This window comes from Zonotrichia albicollis, unplaced genomic scaffold, assembly GCF_047830755.1.
Source record: "Zonotrichia albicollis isolate bZonAlb1 unplaced genomic scaffold, bZonAlb1.hap1 Scaffold_83, whole genome shotgun sequence".
Classification (NCBI taxonomy): domain Eukaryota; kingdom Metazoa; phylum Chordata; class Aves; order Passeriformes; family Passerellidae; genus Zonotrichia; species Zonotrichia albicollis.
This window is the reverse complement of record NW_027428460.1, coordinates 4,554,254-4,569,957: the sequence shown is the minus strand read 5'-3', so window position 1 is coordinate 4,569,957 and position 15,704 is coordinate 4,554,254. Positions and strand designations below refer to the sequence as shown.

The 15,704-nt window shown below is 47.9% G+C and overlaps 1 protein-coding gene across 1 annotated transcript; it reads left to right on the top strand.

The window, feature by feature from the left end:
• The first annotated feature begins 650 nt into the window (after positions 1-650).
• On the top strand, positions 651-15,464 carry LOC141728046 (uncharacterized). The gene is made up of 4 exons (XM_074534346.1): positions 651-658; positions 8,676-9,396; positions 13,308-13,477; positions 15,431-15,464. The coding sequence occupies exons 1-4, from the start codon at positions 651-653 to the stop codon at positions 15,462-15,464; spliced, it is 933 nt and encodes a 310-aa protein (XP_074390447.1).
• Positions 15,465-15,704: the final 240 nt, after the last annotated feature.

The following is a 15,704-nucleotide window of genomic DNA, read 5'->3' as shown; positions in this document are numbered from 1 at the left end:
GGGAACGGGTCCTAAGAAGTGTAGCAGAAAGATACCTGTGTGCAGACGATCTCTATATGCAGCAGACTCAGTGGAAGACAATAGAGCAAGGGATCCAACGCCTGAGAGAAATGGCCTTGGCCGAGATTATCTTTTAAGATGATGTAACAACTAGGAACCCAGACTTAGTACCATGCATGTCTGTGATGCGGTGAAAACTCGCACGACTCAGGCCACATGAATATGCTTCTGCCTTAGCCATCATGAAGAGGGATGAGAGGGGTGAGACTGTGCTTGACAAGGCAAGGAAGCTCTGAGCATATGCAGATGCTGTACATGGCCTGACACATGCCAGAATCGCAGCGGTAGAAACACGTCTGCAGAACTTAGAGGATAAGATAGAGGAGAACCATAAGAAGCTTAGAGAGGAGATTAAAGAAGACCTTCTCCAAATTTCAGCAGTACAGATCCGAGGTTCCAGTATCCAAGGCAGACGTTTCCCAGATGGTGAGAGAAGATACACCCCACAAGCTGAGCTGTGGTTTTACCTGCGTGATTGTGGGGAAAACATGAGAAGGTGGGATAGGAAACCTACCGCTGTTCTGGCACGACGGGTGCGTGAACTGAAGGAAGCCACCAGAAGGAAAGCAGCTCCAGTTGCCTGTAGCCGAATGGCCAGGTATGATGATGATGACATATCTGATCCCCTCGAAGGAACATCCAAAACATATACCCAGGGAAAGAATGATAACCAGGCTTAGAGGGGCCCTGCCTCTAGCCAGGTAGAGGCCAGGGAAAATCGTGTCTTCTGGTCTGTGTGGATTCGTTGGCCTGGCACATCGGAACCATAAGAGTACAAAGCTTTGGTCGATACTGGTGCGCATTGCACATTAATCCCATCAAGACGTAGGGACAGAGTCTGTTTCTATTGCTGGTGTGACAGGGGGATCCCAGGATTTCACTTTGGTGGAAGCTGATGTGAGCCTAATGGGAAATGAGTGGTTGAAGCATCCTATTGTGACTGGCCCAGAGGCCCCATGTATTTTGGGCATAGACTACCTTCGAAGTGGGTACTTCAAAGACCCAAAAGGACTCAGATGGGCATTTGGAATAGCTGCTGTAGAGACAGAGGGCATCCAGCAATTGAACACCTTGCCTGGGCTGTCTGAGAATCCATCTGCAGTAGGATGCCTGACTGGAGAAGAGCAACGAGTGCCAATTGCCACTTCCATACTGCATCGACGGCAGTATAGGACCACTTGAGATGCTGTGATCCCCATCCATAAGATGATCTGAGAGCTGGAGAGCCAAGGGGTGGTCAGCAAGACCCACTCACCCTTCAACAGCCCCATCTGGCCTGTGCGAAAATCTGAAGGAGAATGAAGATTAAATGTGGACTATCGTGCACTGAATGAAGTGACTCCACCACTGAGTGCTGCCGTGCCGAACATATTAGAGCTCCAGTATGAGCTTGAGTCCAAGGCAGTAAGGTGGTACGCCACTATAGACATTGCCAATGCATTTTTCTCCATTCCTCTGGCAGCAGAATGCAGGCCTCAGTTTGCCTTCACATGGAGGGGAGTGCAGTACACCTGGAACCAATTGCCCCAGGGGTGGAAGTACAGCCCCACCATCTGCCATGGACTGATCCAGGCTGCACTGGAAAAGGGTGAGGCTCCAGAACATCCGCAGTATATTGATGACATCATTGTGTGGGGGAGCACAGCTGCGGAAGTGTTCAAGAAAGGGAAGGAAATCATCCAGATCCTCCTGGGAGCTGGTTTCGCCATTAAAAAGAGCAAAGTAAAGGGACCAGCTCGTGAGATTCAATTCCTGGGAGTGAAGTGGCAAGATGGCGGCGTCAGATTCCTACAGATGTCATCAACAAGATACCAGCAATGTCTCCACCCACCAATAAGAAAGACACACAAGCTTTCCTGGGTGCCATAGGTTTTTGGAGGATGCATATTCCTGAATACAGCCAGATTGTGAGCCCTCTCTACCTGGTCACCCGCAAGAAGAACAATTTCCAGTGGGGCCCTGAGCAGCAACAGGCCTTTGTCCAGATCAAGCAGGAGATTGCTCATGCAGTAGCCCTTGGCCCAGTCAGGACAGGACCAGAGGTAAAGAACGTGCTCTACTCTGCAGCTGGGAACCATGGCTTGTCCTGGAGCCTTTGGCAGAAGGTGCCTGGGGAGACTCGGGGTCGACCACTGGGATTTTGGAGTCGAAGCTACAGAGGGTCTGAAGCCAACTATACTCCAACAGAGAAAGAAATCCTGGCTGCCTATGAAGGAGTCCAGGCTGCTTTGGAGGTAATAGGCACAGAAGCACAACTCCTCCTGGCGCCCCGACTACCGGTGCTGGGGTGGATGTTCAAAGGCAAGGTTCCTTCCACTCACCATGCCACCAGTGCTACATGGAGCAAGTGGATTGCTCTCATCACTCAGCGCACCTGTATAGGTAAACTGAATCGCCTTGGGATTTTGGAGGTCATTACAAATTGGCCCAAAGATGAGAATTTTGGTGTCACAGATGAAGAGGAACAAGAACCAGTGACATGGGCTGAAGAGGCTCCTCCCTATAACCAACTTCCCTCAGAGGAAACACGCTACGCTCTTTTCACTGACGGTTTGTTTTGCGGAGAAAAGAAGAAACCTCACAACTTGTAAAAGTTGTAAAGCCCGGTATGCTTTATTACGACGCGCGCCGGACGCAAGACTCCCCAAAAGGGCATGCGTACCCCTGAAGATTTCAGACCTCCTTTTATCCCCCTTCCAAATGCATATGCATACAGTTTCACAATCAGTTCATACATATTCATCTTGCATGACACTTAGCACTAATTCTTCTTTATCGGAGGAATTCCTAGGTCGGGGGCAGATTGACCTCGTGGTTTTTCTGTTTTTCTTTCTCTGTCTCCTTGCTGTCTCTGGAACGCGGCCTCTCCTTCAGCTTTAGCTCCACAGACCCTTCACCTCTCCCAGACACTTCACCTAGTTCAGGATGGATCCTTACTCTGTCTCAGGTTCCTTTCGCATTGTAGGGATGAACCGGAAGTGAAAAGCAGCCGTATGGAGCCCCACACGACAGGTGGCAGAGGCCACTGAAAGAGAAGGTGGATCAAGCCAACTTGCTGAACTCAAAGCTGTTCAGCTGGCCATGGACATTGCTGAGAGAGAGATGTGGCCAAAGCTCTACCTCTACACTGATTCATGGATGGTAGCCAATGCTCTGTGGGGATGGCTGGAGAGGTGGAAAAAGGCTAACTGGCAACGCAGAGGGAAACCAATTTGGGCTGCTGATGAGTGGAAAGACATTGCTACCAGGGTAGGGAGGCTACCTGTGAAAGTCCGCCATATAGATGCCCATGTCCCCAAGAGTAGGGCCAATGAGGAGCACCAAAACAATGAGCAGGTAGACCAAGCTGCAAAGATAGGGGTGTCCAAAATAGACCTAGATTGGGAACATAAGGAAGAGTTATTCCTAGCTCGATGGGCCCATGATACCTCAGGGCATCAGGGCAGGGATGCCACCTATAAGTGGGCACGAGACCGAGGGGTGGATCTAACCATGGACAGTATTTCTCAGGTTATCCATGACTGTGAGACGTGTGCTGCCATCAAGCAGGCCAAGCGAGTGAAGCCCCTCTGGTACGGTGGGCGGTGGTCCAAGTACAAGTATGGGGAGGCCTGGCAGATTGACTCCATCACACTGCCCCAGACACGCCGGGGCAAGCGCTATGTGCTGACCATGGTGGAGGCCACCACTGAATGGTTGGAAACCTACCCTGTGTCTCATGCTACAGCCCAGAACACCATCCTGGGCCTGTGTCATGGTTTGACCCGGAAACAGGATTTCTGGGATGCTGTGTGGATGGGGCCAATGAGTGCTCAGATTTGAATATTGCCATCTGGCCCAACCACTGGGCAATGGGATCCACCTCCGAGAACACAGGGTAAAAGCAGGGCTCTCCCCCTGGCACTTTCTCTTTGGATTTCCGGCGGTGAAGGAGTTGAGTCTCTCCCCCGGCCCAGTTGCTGGCTGGGCTGGGGGAGGAGAAAAGCCATGCGGCCCGGCCCGGGAGAGGTAGGCCTGGCCCCCTCCCCCCAAGGGTGGAAGGAAGAAGTAAAGAAATGCTGGGAAGCAATGGGCAGCCTGTTCCTTCCCCACACCTTGGAGACAGACAGAGAGAGTGCAGCCGGTGTTTGTGTGCCGTTACTTTGAAAGCAGTAAACATGTGCTGGCAGCAGGCAGCCCGGCTGAGGAGATGGTGGGGGGGGTGCAGCCAAGAGTCCAGCCGCTTGGAGGAGTTTTTAACCCTTTTTTTGGACAATGAAAACTTCACAGAACATTAACCCTTTCTAGACGAGGGATAAGAGTGGAGGAGGACGAAGGAAATGAGCGAGTGATGAAGGTCTGGACCAGAGAGAGAGAGAGTGAGAGATGTTAGAAAGATGGAGAAGAGGGAGTGGCATTTTATGCTGGACTCTTTTGTGTAGCCATGGACAGAGCTATGTTTCCCTGGAATACAGAGACTGAGTCCAGGGGGAGAAATGTCCCAGAGCCAAAGAAGATTCAGTGTGGGTACCCCTTGGCCCCAGGGGGTATATAAAATATGGGGGGGACAGATGTCCCAGAGGTGAGAGATTGAGCTTTTCTGGAACTGGACACAGCCTCCTTAAAAGGACAACCCTGGGAGCAGCCCTGATTCTGGTCCGGTGGTGAGAGCACTGGAACAAGGATGGAAAAGGCCACCACGACACATGGAAGGACTCCCTCTCCTCTTACAGAACTGAAGTTGAGCATTCTAAAGGGTGGTGCTGGACCCGGAATTGATTTTGGATTGTATTGTATTGGGAATTTGGGGGGGAGGATGAGGAGGGGAGTGTTTTTGTGAGGTTTCATTTTTCTTGTGTTTTTTCTTTTTTTTCTTCTTTTTCTTCCTTTTGTGTGTAGTTTAGTAATTGTTTTTGTAGTTTAGTTAATAAACTTTTCTTCTTTTTTCAAGTGAGAGCCTGCTTTGTTTATTCCTGCTCAAAATCTCACTGCAGACACCAGAGAAGGTGTATTTTCATGCGGGCATTTGGCCTTGTGCCAATGTCAAACCAGAACACACGGGCACACAGCCAGGCCCTGTCAGGACACACTGGAGCCTTGCTTTCCCCCTCTGCCATTTCCCCACCATGGGCACCCCGTGCAGCCGCTCCCAGGTTTTGGGACGTGTCTCCCACAGAGGGAGCCCAGCAGGACAGCTCAGTACCCGAGTGCCCTGAGCCTGCTCGGGATAATTCCTCTGGGCTGTGCCTGTCTTGTCCGGGCTGTGCCCGCAGTGCCAAGCAGCAGAGAGGGCAGCTCAAGCCTCAGCGGGGCTCAGGCCCAGAGGCACAGCAATTACCTCCTGTGGCTGTGCCTGGCATCGCCTCCTTTCCTGCAGAAAATGCCACCTTCCATAGAGCCTCTCTGTCCATCCCTTGAGAAAGGAAGAGGCACAGCTGGATCAGATGGAATCATTGCATATCCAGGAGGTCGCCTCTTCAGGAGGCAATACTTGTCCAAGACATGGGTTATGATCAGGAAAATCCTGATCCCCCCAGGCATTTGGGGCTGGCTATGACCCTCCCTCCTCCAAGCAGCCACACCTTGGGATGTGCCTGGGGACTGGGAAAATGCAGGGGATCCCTGGTGAGTTTGGGCTGCGCGGCAGCTGATGCCCAATGCCTTCCTGCAGAGGCTGGGGAGAAGCTGCAGCCAGGCCAGGCTGGGAAACAGCCCTGCAGGGCATGGAAGCAGCAGCGGGGCAGCGAGGCTGCCATGGATCCCTTCCTGGTGTTCCGGGCATGGTGTGTCCAGATGTGCAGCCAGAGCACTCGGCTGCTGAGCTCCAGGACAAGGCTGAGGGAATGCACCCACCATCCCCTTTGAGCAGTTCTCTCACAATGTGCTTCAGGATGTTGTTTGGCCCATGGTGAGGAAAGGGTAGAGGGGGAGCTAGGCTGCCATCGATCCCTTCCCGCTGTTTCGGGCTCTGCTCTGACGTGGGGGACCCTGGCTCACTCTAGGATCTCTCCCAGGTCTCCTCCCAGAGCTTCATCCCACAGCTCAGCCCCAAGGGCCAGGCAGGTATTAGAAATTTCACAGCCCACCATTGGTGATTCATAGTCAGAATGCACAGGAAAACTCTAGCTGTGTTTCAAAATACCAGATGCTGTGTTGTGTGTTGTTTCCTTCCCACTGCAGATTTCCCATTGCCCCAGCCTCAGCCCCTGGCAGCCTGCCTGGATGTTCTCCCCACGCTGCTTCTGCAATCCGACTCGTCCAGGTCCTCCTGGTTCTGTGGGCAGCTCTTCGGGCCACTGAGGCCCTGTTCCTCCTTTGTTTGTCAGCATGTCCAAGGGAGCGATGATTCAGGGGCTCAGCACCAAGGCCTCCAGCAGCAGTGGTCAGTTCCTGAGCGCGCTCGGGGGCCACAGACAGCTGCCCATGGCTCTGGCAGGGATGTGAAGGGGAAGCTGTGCAGGAGAGCAGCCCCCATGCCCCAGCCCTGCCCATGGGGGCCTGCAGCCCGTGGGGATGGAGCAGCAGTTTCTGGTTGTGAAAGTCCATCCAAAAATCCTTCATTTTTTGCCTCGCAATTGTCATGAGAAAAGACCCCCGAAAGGTTAAAAACTGTTGAGCCAGTTGGGAAAGAAAGTCTCATGCTTATTCAGTGTGTTCACAGGTGGTGTTTTCAGAACATGCCATGCTGAACTCGAAGGGGCATGCTGACCTTTTCTGAACAATGGAACTGGACTTTCTTCCAACCCCCTGACTTGGCTGCACTGAGCTCTGGAGTGGCTCCCCCCTCCAAGAGAAGACCCCTCTCGCCTGCCTTCAACCACCGTGACAGACAAACAGAGATGCGAATCCCCTCATCAAGGAACCAAGACAAGACAAGGAACCCCCCGGCACCCTACTGGCACCCCCCTGGTACCCCCTTGGCAACCTCCTTCCAGAGACTGGGACTGAACCCCCCCCCCCCCCAGCTCGGGGAGGGGGGAAAAACTGCCCAGAGTAAATGTACCTGCAAACATTCGGCCATGAAAACAATGGAGTAACCTCCCCCCTCCTGCTGTTCCTATTCTTTTGCCCTCCATGGAAACCTAATTTCGGCCACCCTTCCCCCAACCAAGAACAGTATATTTTGGGGTTCGGTCCCGACTGTCCTCTGAGATCTCCCCAAAGCGTGCACCAGCGAGTTTCGGCGGCGGGACCCCCGAAGACATCACATTTCGGTAGCTATAAGCCCCTCCCTAACCTTCTTTCCTCCCTCTTTCCCTTGTCTTACCCTTCTCTTCCCCAGATTCCCTAACCAAATGCATATTCAGTTGTGGTTATCATTAATAAAATTGCATTTTGTTGATTTGTTACTGCAAAACCCCTGTGCCTTTGTTGGTTATTTTTTGCACCAAAAAAATCATTCGTCACCCGTTCATTTCAGGTGGACCCTCACATAATTGGCGACGAGGATGGGATTCTGGTAGCCAGTGAGATTTTGCAGGTTCTGTAATCTCCGGCAGACTGCATATGCCAAAGCCAAATCTCACCCTTGATTGAGCACACAGGCTCCGGAATTGACACAAAAGATTTTTCCGTGCAAAAGCAGGGGAAATTGTTACAGTCACTTCTGTTACTGATCTTACCGACACGGACACCGACACTGATACTCCTCCTAATCCTGATATTGATATTGGAATTGATGTTGTATTGGGGTTGTATCTGAACCTGTTACTGTTGTTACTGCTGTATTTGTGTACCTGGACTGTCTAAAAGGGAGGGGACAGACCTGAAGAAATTAAGCTGTGCCTTTTAGACAGATATTGTCCCTTCACCTACACATGGAGCAAGGGGTGGCCCAGCGAAGGCTGAGTGGCATTCCCCCTCTTCTAGGTTCTGGTCCCTTCACAAAGAAAACATTTGTGTGCGTGTGTGAGTGTGATTGTGTATCTGGACTGTCTGGAAAGGAAGGGACAAACCTGAAGCAATTAAAACAGTGCCTTCCAGACAGATTTTGTTTCTTCAGCTATCTAGGGAGACAAAGGGCATAAAAAGGTCTGTATGATTGTGTAACTTGAGTTCACAAATCAGCTCCCTGGTATAGTTCTGGTCCCTTCACACAAAATGAATGAAAATCTCAATCCTAAAGCAAAAGCTGACTTTTACGCGTTGCTTGCTAAACACAATGCAAAACCGTCATCTGGTGGAGAAACTTGGACAGAGAACAATTGGTTTAATTTGGAAAATGTCATTGATAGAATATGTTCTCTGCAACATGAATCAAAATTCAAAATAGGTAAAAATAAGAACATTCTTTGCTCAGTTCTCGGAGCATGTCTCACTGCAGCCATAGAAAACCGCTGTAAATGGAGAAGTGAGGAAATGATAATTATAGACTCCCTTCAAAATTTAGTTGAAATTTTGCAAAAACAGTTAAATGAGGATAGAAATGAAATTTACATGCTGCGAGCTGCCCTCAGAGAAGAACACACCAAAAACATACACAAAATCAACTCCTCTACAGAGGAGGAAGAAAAAGGAACACCTTGCATTAAAAAAATCTATCCATACAAAGAGCTCGAGGCAGCAAAACAAAACTATCCTTACAAAGAATCTGAAACAGTTAAAAATTGTGGGGAAAATTGCTGTCCTCGTTTGAGACTTTTTATTAAAACTGAATATAATTATATTAATGATGAAGACCTGGATCCCCACATAACAACTAAACAAACACCATTCAGCACTACCGAATTAACTAAATTGAAAAAGGAATTTGGACGACTTCCTCATGAATCAGAAACGGAGTATGTGTTCTGTGTGTCTCTCACTGGCGGAGACCAGATTAAGTTAACTGAACAAGAAGCCAGTGGATACTGGGGACGTGGTGTTTTCCTAACAACAGGAGATAAGCGTGACTCCTGGTCTCTAACACAACATGCAGCCTATTGGGCCGGGGGAATAAATCCCTTGGAAAGGGGTGATCCCCTGGCAATTGCCACCACCTCCGACCAGATCTTAGAAAGTGTACAAAAAGCTGCATGTTTGCAAATGATTCATGAGAGAAAATTAATTCCTGGTTTTGAATCCCCAATGCAACTGCCTGTGAAGCCTGAAATTATGACCCCTTTAATTCGTGGGCTTCCAGAAACATTGAAATCAACAGCAATCACTATTCAAAAAACAATTACGGCTTTAAGCCCAATAGATAGACTGGATAGATTTCTTAACAACTCCACTGATCAGTCTGAGTCTGTCCCATCACCCTATACACCAACACAGACCCCCACAACACCATCAGACACATCTAGCCACAGCCGCAAAATTTGGACATGGAGTGAGGTAGCAGTTGATTTATTAAATTATTGTAGACAGTATGGGCCTGTAAAAAGCCTAGAGGAAAAATCAGAAAAAACAAAAGGTGTCTGGTTTATGGGAGCCCCTAACCCTGAAAACACAGAACCAGGAAAACAAATTTCCAACAGCCAATGCTGGTGGATGCTGGGAATAAAAAAGGGGTCCCCCGGGACATAATGGATGGTTTACCACTTGAAAAATTGCAGAAAATCATAACTAACTGGAATTTAGGGAGGCCAAAGCCCCCTACCCAGCCTAGTGCACCAATCCCTCTACCTCATCAGAAACTAACAAACGCTCCTACCAATACACAGTACAGTACACACAGTACATCACAGTCTCTCCCACAGAACACAGGCAATGGGCCAAAGTTAATACTTTCCCAGCTTCTCCCTCGGAATCTGGGCAGTGAAGCTGAGTCTCAGCCTCTCCCACAGAACACAGCCACTGAGCCAAAATTAACTGTTTCTCAGCTTCTTTCACAGAACTTGGACAGTGAAACCCTGGCTGCGTGTCTCCTGAAAAGCACTAGCAGTAAGCCGGAAGTAACTCTTTCGCAACTTCTTTCACAGAGCCTAAGCAACATAACTGCCCAACATAACCGCCCGTATCCCAAAACACAAAACACTGAATCTACACCAACAGAGCTTTCGGGAAACTAATATCTCCACTGCTTACAGGTGAGCGAAGGGGTGGAGGTTGGGTTTACTTACGAATGCTCACAAAAAATAAACCAGGAGACATGTTAATTACAGCAATCATGCGCCCCAAAAAAGTTCTGGTAACATAAATTGTTGATACGGGAGCCCAGATCTCCGCACTTACACACAGAGATGCTCAGAAGTGTGGAGTTGTTCCAACAATAAGGCAATGCTGTGTTCTTAATGCTTTAGGAACCATAGAACCAATGAATGTTGCTCTGGTCAAAGTAACACTCCCTGGAGAAGAAAATCAATTGGTTGTCAAAATGGTAATTGGGGACATCCCGAATAATCTGCTAGGGATGGATGTCCTTTCAGGAAGGCAGTGGGAAGACACTGAGGGTTTTCTGTGGTCTTTTGGCACTCCGCCACTTAACAGTAGGCTGCTTCAGACCGCACCTGCACTGCCTTACAGTAAAAGAATCAATGTGAAACAGTATCCCTTGCCTTCTGAAGCTAGAGAAGGCATCAAACCAGTTATTCAGGATTTGCGTGATCAAGGAATAATAATTAACACACACTCCCCATACAATTCACCTGTGTGGCCAGTCCGAAAGCCCAACACGAAGTAGAGACTTACGATTGATTACCGTAGGCTCAATGCCAACACTGACCCTCTGACTGCAGCAGTGCCAAATTTAGCTGAACTAATAACATCAATACAAGAAAAAGCTCACACAATCATGGCAACCATAGATGTCAAAGACATGTTCTTCATGATACCTATACAGGCAGAGGACATGGATCGCTTTGCATTCACATGGGAGGGACAACAGTACACATTCACCAGACTCCCTCAGGGATACAAACACTCTCCAACACTAGCACACCATGCTTTAGATAAGGAATTAGAAAAAATACCTAAACCTGACACTGTAGCTGTGTACCAATACATTGATGACATTTTGGTGGGAGGAGAGTAAATTAAAGAAGTGGGGGATCGATCTCCAGCAGAATATAATCTCTCATCTGGAGAGCCTTGATTTAAAGATTCCTTCAGAGAAAATTCAAAAGCCTTCTCAGGAAGTAAAATTTCTAGGAATTTGGTGGCGATCTGGTAGCACATGCATTGCACCTGACACTTTAACTTCTTTAGAGCAAATAAAAATGCCCGAAAACAAAAAAGACCTCCAGCAAGCCTTAGGACTGTTAGTATTCTGGAGGAAACATATCCCAGATTTCTCAGTCATTGCTAGGCCCCTTTACAACTTACTAAGGAAAGGAGTCAAATGAGATTGGACTCCTTCTCAGGAGGAAGTATTACAATTGCTGATTTTTGAAGCCACAGCACATCAGGCATTGGGGCCCATTCATCCTAAAGACCCTTTCCAAGTGGAATGGGGATTTGCCTCCTCAGGGCTATCAATACACATCTGGCAGCAAGGTCCTGAGGGTCCAACGAGGCCTGTCAGCTTCTTTTGCCGTGGTTTTAAAGATGCTGAGAAAAGACACACTACCTGGGAAAAAGGATCGTTTGTTGTTAGCTTAGCTCTCATTGAAGTAGAAAAAATCACATGGCAATAAGCTATTATCTTGAGAGGTCCCTTCAAGGTAATTAAAGCTGTCACTAATGGGACCCCTCCACCTGGCGGCATAGCCCAAATGTTGTCAGTCAGGAAATGATATGCTCAGATAGAGAACTACTGCAATAGCTTTTCTGTCACAGAAGGTGCTGCAAAATTCTTGGCAATACAAGACACTGAGAGCCTGGATAGTAGTCAAGACAAACCTGTTTCTGTAATAAAAGTAGCACCACCATTCTCACCTGAAATAGCAGCAAACTGTTGGTTTACAGATGCTTCTTCAAAGCAGGAAGGAAAGATTTGGAAATATAAGGCGGCTGCTTTACATATTTCATCTGGTGAAAAAAATCATCACAGAAGGGGAGGGCAGTGCTCAGGTAGGAGAACTCATAGCTCTCTGGAGTGTTTTTCAGCGTGAGGCACAAAACACTTCTCCTGTTTACATCTACACTGATTCATATGCAGTATACAGAGGCTGCACTGAGTGGCTCCCTTTCTGGCAACAGAATGGCTGGGAAGTTAACAGAATCCCAGTGTGGCAGAAAGATAAATGGCAAGAAATCCTAGAAATCACCAGTAAAGGAAACTTTCTGGTTGGTTGGGTAGCTTCTCATCAAACAGATGGGAATCAAGCAGGTGAATGGAACAACAGAGTTGATGAACTAGCAAGGCTTAGCCCCCTGAAAAAAGAAACTATTTCAGAGGATTGGAATCAACTGTTAGAATGGTTACATGTAAAAAGACAGCACACAGGTGCCAAAGATCTGTACGAGGAAACACACGCCCGCGGCTGGCCAGTCACCAGGGAAATGTGTAAAACATGCATATCGGCCTGCGAACAGTGCCGCAAGCGACTGGAAAGGCATCCTTTAGAGGATGATCCTCTGCATTTGAAGAAAGGTAAAGGCTTGTGGGATGTGTGGCAGGTAGATAATATTGGTCCTTTTAAGAAGTCAGGAGGTAAACATTTTGTGTTGGTAGGAGTGGAAATTGTATCTGGGTTGGTACAAGCTGATGCTTTTAAAAGGGCCACAGGTGATAATACAGTTAAAGCATTGCAGGGGTGGTTTGGAACTTTTCCAGAGCCACAAGAAATTCAGTCTGACAATGGGTCTCACTTTACTGCCAAGGTGGTTCAGGATTGGGCCAGAGCCAAAGGCATAAAGTGGACTTTTCATACTCCTTAGTACCCTCAGGCTAACGGGATCGTGGAAAGGACAAATGGCCTTTTAAAGTGGTTCCTTATGCCCCAGAAAGCAAACTGGGACTGTTGACTGTGGGAGGCTGTTAAGGGGGTAAATGGCAGGTGGGGGGTGAACGGCTGCCCCAAAATTACTGTTTATTACCCCACACCTCCAAGCATCATCCCTTTACTGGAAGGTCCCGATGATGCAAACAATCCATCACATTACCCTGGACAACCTGTCTTAGTGGACCTCCCCACGGTGGGCGAGGTACCACTTGTGCTGAAAACCCCTCTGAATAAATATGCATGGGTAGCCTCTGACGCTCTTGGAAAAGAGCACCACATAGACACACGCTGGATAATCCCCTCATTTTAAACTCCTTTCTGCCTCTCAGTGGCATGATTTTTTGTTGTTCTTGCTTTTACAGGAGAACCCCGAGGGACATGAGAATCATCTGAAATATGATAGCCTTGCTAATACTTTTCTGCATATTACCACAATTTCATGGACAACCTCCTGGTGAGCAGCTGTGGCGCGAAGCCATCGTTCAGCACACCAGTGTTCTTGGAACCTATCCCAAGGGCTGTTACCTGAGCCTGGCAACTCTAGTGCAGCATGACTCCAAGGTGTACCACCCAAATGAGTGGAGATGGGACCAGAACGAGTTGATGAGAACCCTGACAGATGGGAACAGTTGGTGAGTGAATTTTGGTAACATGCAGAAAGGTGGAAGGAACTCTCCATGAAAAGGCCACCTCCACCAGAATTGCAGGAAATTTTATGGAAACAGGTGGAAGGAATCATCTGGACATCCCTTCAGCAAAATTATGTCCCATGAAGAAATGGGGAAGTTTCAAAATAAAAAGTCCCCTCGCTCTGTGTTGCCGCCAGGAACATATTGGTAGTTATGCTTTAGGTCTCAAAACGAACAATCTTGCGATTACAAGAGATTGTAATGATGCATCACTTGATTGCTGGTACAGTTTAACTTTGCTCAAACCCACTTACGTGACATGTCGTTGGCAGAATGACACAGCTAGTCCATTAGGACTAAGAGGCTTGGTTTACACATTCAAGATAAACATTGTACCAAAACTCACACCAAGTGCTGTAATTATGCTCTCTCAGACGCAAGGTGTGAAGCCCTTTTCTAATACATCTCAAAGGGCAGACACTGTAAGGCCTGCACTGAGCACGGTAAACACGGCAATCACACCCCAATTGGCAGAGGCAACAGGAGGCCCCTTTACATGGCCCTGGTCTCAAGCCTTCCTGCAATTTATCGGATCTATGGGAGATGTCATGGGTCTAAACTTACTAACAGTAGTTACACATGAAGACAAATTGTATACTTGACAAGAATGGGAGAAACAGAAAACCTGGCAGCTTCAAGGAGTAGTGCGAGAACAAATCAGCATCGGGTGTTGAATGGTTAATGGGTCTGACTATAGCAAAGCAGGAAAACAAACAGGAGCAAGTCTGTACACACCTAAGCGTACGAGACTGCTGGCACATTTTCACATTAACTCACACTGTGGAGGTAGTTTGCCTCTAGTCCAAGGATACACAAGACCTTTCTTTTAAATTTGTAATAAATGCTGAAACCTACTTTACCACTGTCACCACTTCACCTGTACCACCGGTCATACTCATCCCAAGAATTTTCAAGATTGGACTTTATATAATCAGGAAAACTGGCCAACAACAAATAATATTCAATCCGGCATGTCTCTCAAACAGGTGAGATTGCTAATGCAGAGCAACGTTTCAGAAATCCAGCCAGCCTGTTCTCCGTTTCTGCAAACTTCTTTTGAAGGCTGGACCACTTGGCTTCGGAAACGAAGCTCTTTTAAAATTAGAACACCAAGAGACGTGACCGGTGTTATGCGTACAGGATTGGGACTGTACGCATAACACAGTACATGGAATTCTGAATAGCATTGATTCTGAAGTACTAATGAACAAATTGGCTGCTACAACTAGAGATCTGACCAAATTACAGCAACCTCTGAGGTCATCTCTGTTAGCCTTGGGGACACACCAGTGGCTGCTGTCAAACATTTTGCCAAATTGGGAAAGAGCGAACGTGAATGACCACAAATTGGTGATTGATGCACTTAGTGCTACACAGAACAATGTTTCCCTAGCCCTCAGCTGTATCCAGGCACAACTGTGGATGCAGTCGGTCTCTGCTTCAATTATAAGAGAGGGCGAGGAAGGCACCTTCCCCACAGAAGTTTGGAAAATAATTTGGGACAGTGCCACTGAATTTGAAAGAGAATTCCAATCCTGGTGGAACCTGGTGAACTTTACCTATGATCCCCTTTCAAACACAGCCACTGCTTTTGTTTTAACCATACGCAATGCTTCTGTACATTTAGTCTTCCCTGTTATTGCATTAGGATTAAACCATGATGGAGCTGTTCTCTATCCCACTGAACATAGGGGATGGGCCCGTCAGGTCAATGACAAATGGCAAACTGTTAATCTGGAATCTTGTATTGTCCGAGAACAACTGTTGTATTCTCGTTGTATTCCATATCTCTCAAGTCCCATACTGTACCAAGTTGTTCTTCTCTGCAGCACAGTTCTTCGTGTGTCCTCTCAGGGGCTCCTCCTGGGCCTCTCGATCCACCTCTGTTTATTCCAGTTACCTTCACGAGCTACAGCTGCTGCCCAACTAAGGACTTCGCAGCTGTAGCTTGTTTGGAGTAACTAGGACCCACACAGATCTTACAGGGACTCTCTCCATAAGGACCCACTTATTTAATACATAGATCTTATAATACATAGATCTTAACAGGGACTCTCTCCATAACAATACATATATTCCGGCCCCCACAAACAACAAGGGTTCATCTGTGAAAGCAATGCAATTGTAGCTCAGGATATCTGTTTAGACACAGAGCAAAACATCTGTCATT

What these genes read in the sequence shown, in the direction of transcription:
- LOC141728046 (XM_074534346.1), top strand. An exon ending in ATTGTAGACAGTATGGGCCT is followed by an intron (nt 9,397 to 13,307) that starts GTAAAAAGCCTA and finishes CCTGGTGAGCAG; the next exon opens with CTGTGGCGCGAAGCCATCGT. An exon ending in CTGACAGATGGGAACAGTTG is followed by an intron (nt 13,478 to 15,430) that starts GTGAGTGAATTT and finishes TGTTTATTCCAG; the next exon opens with TTACCTTCACGAGCTACAGC.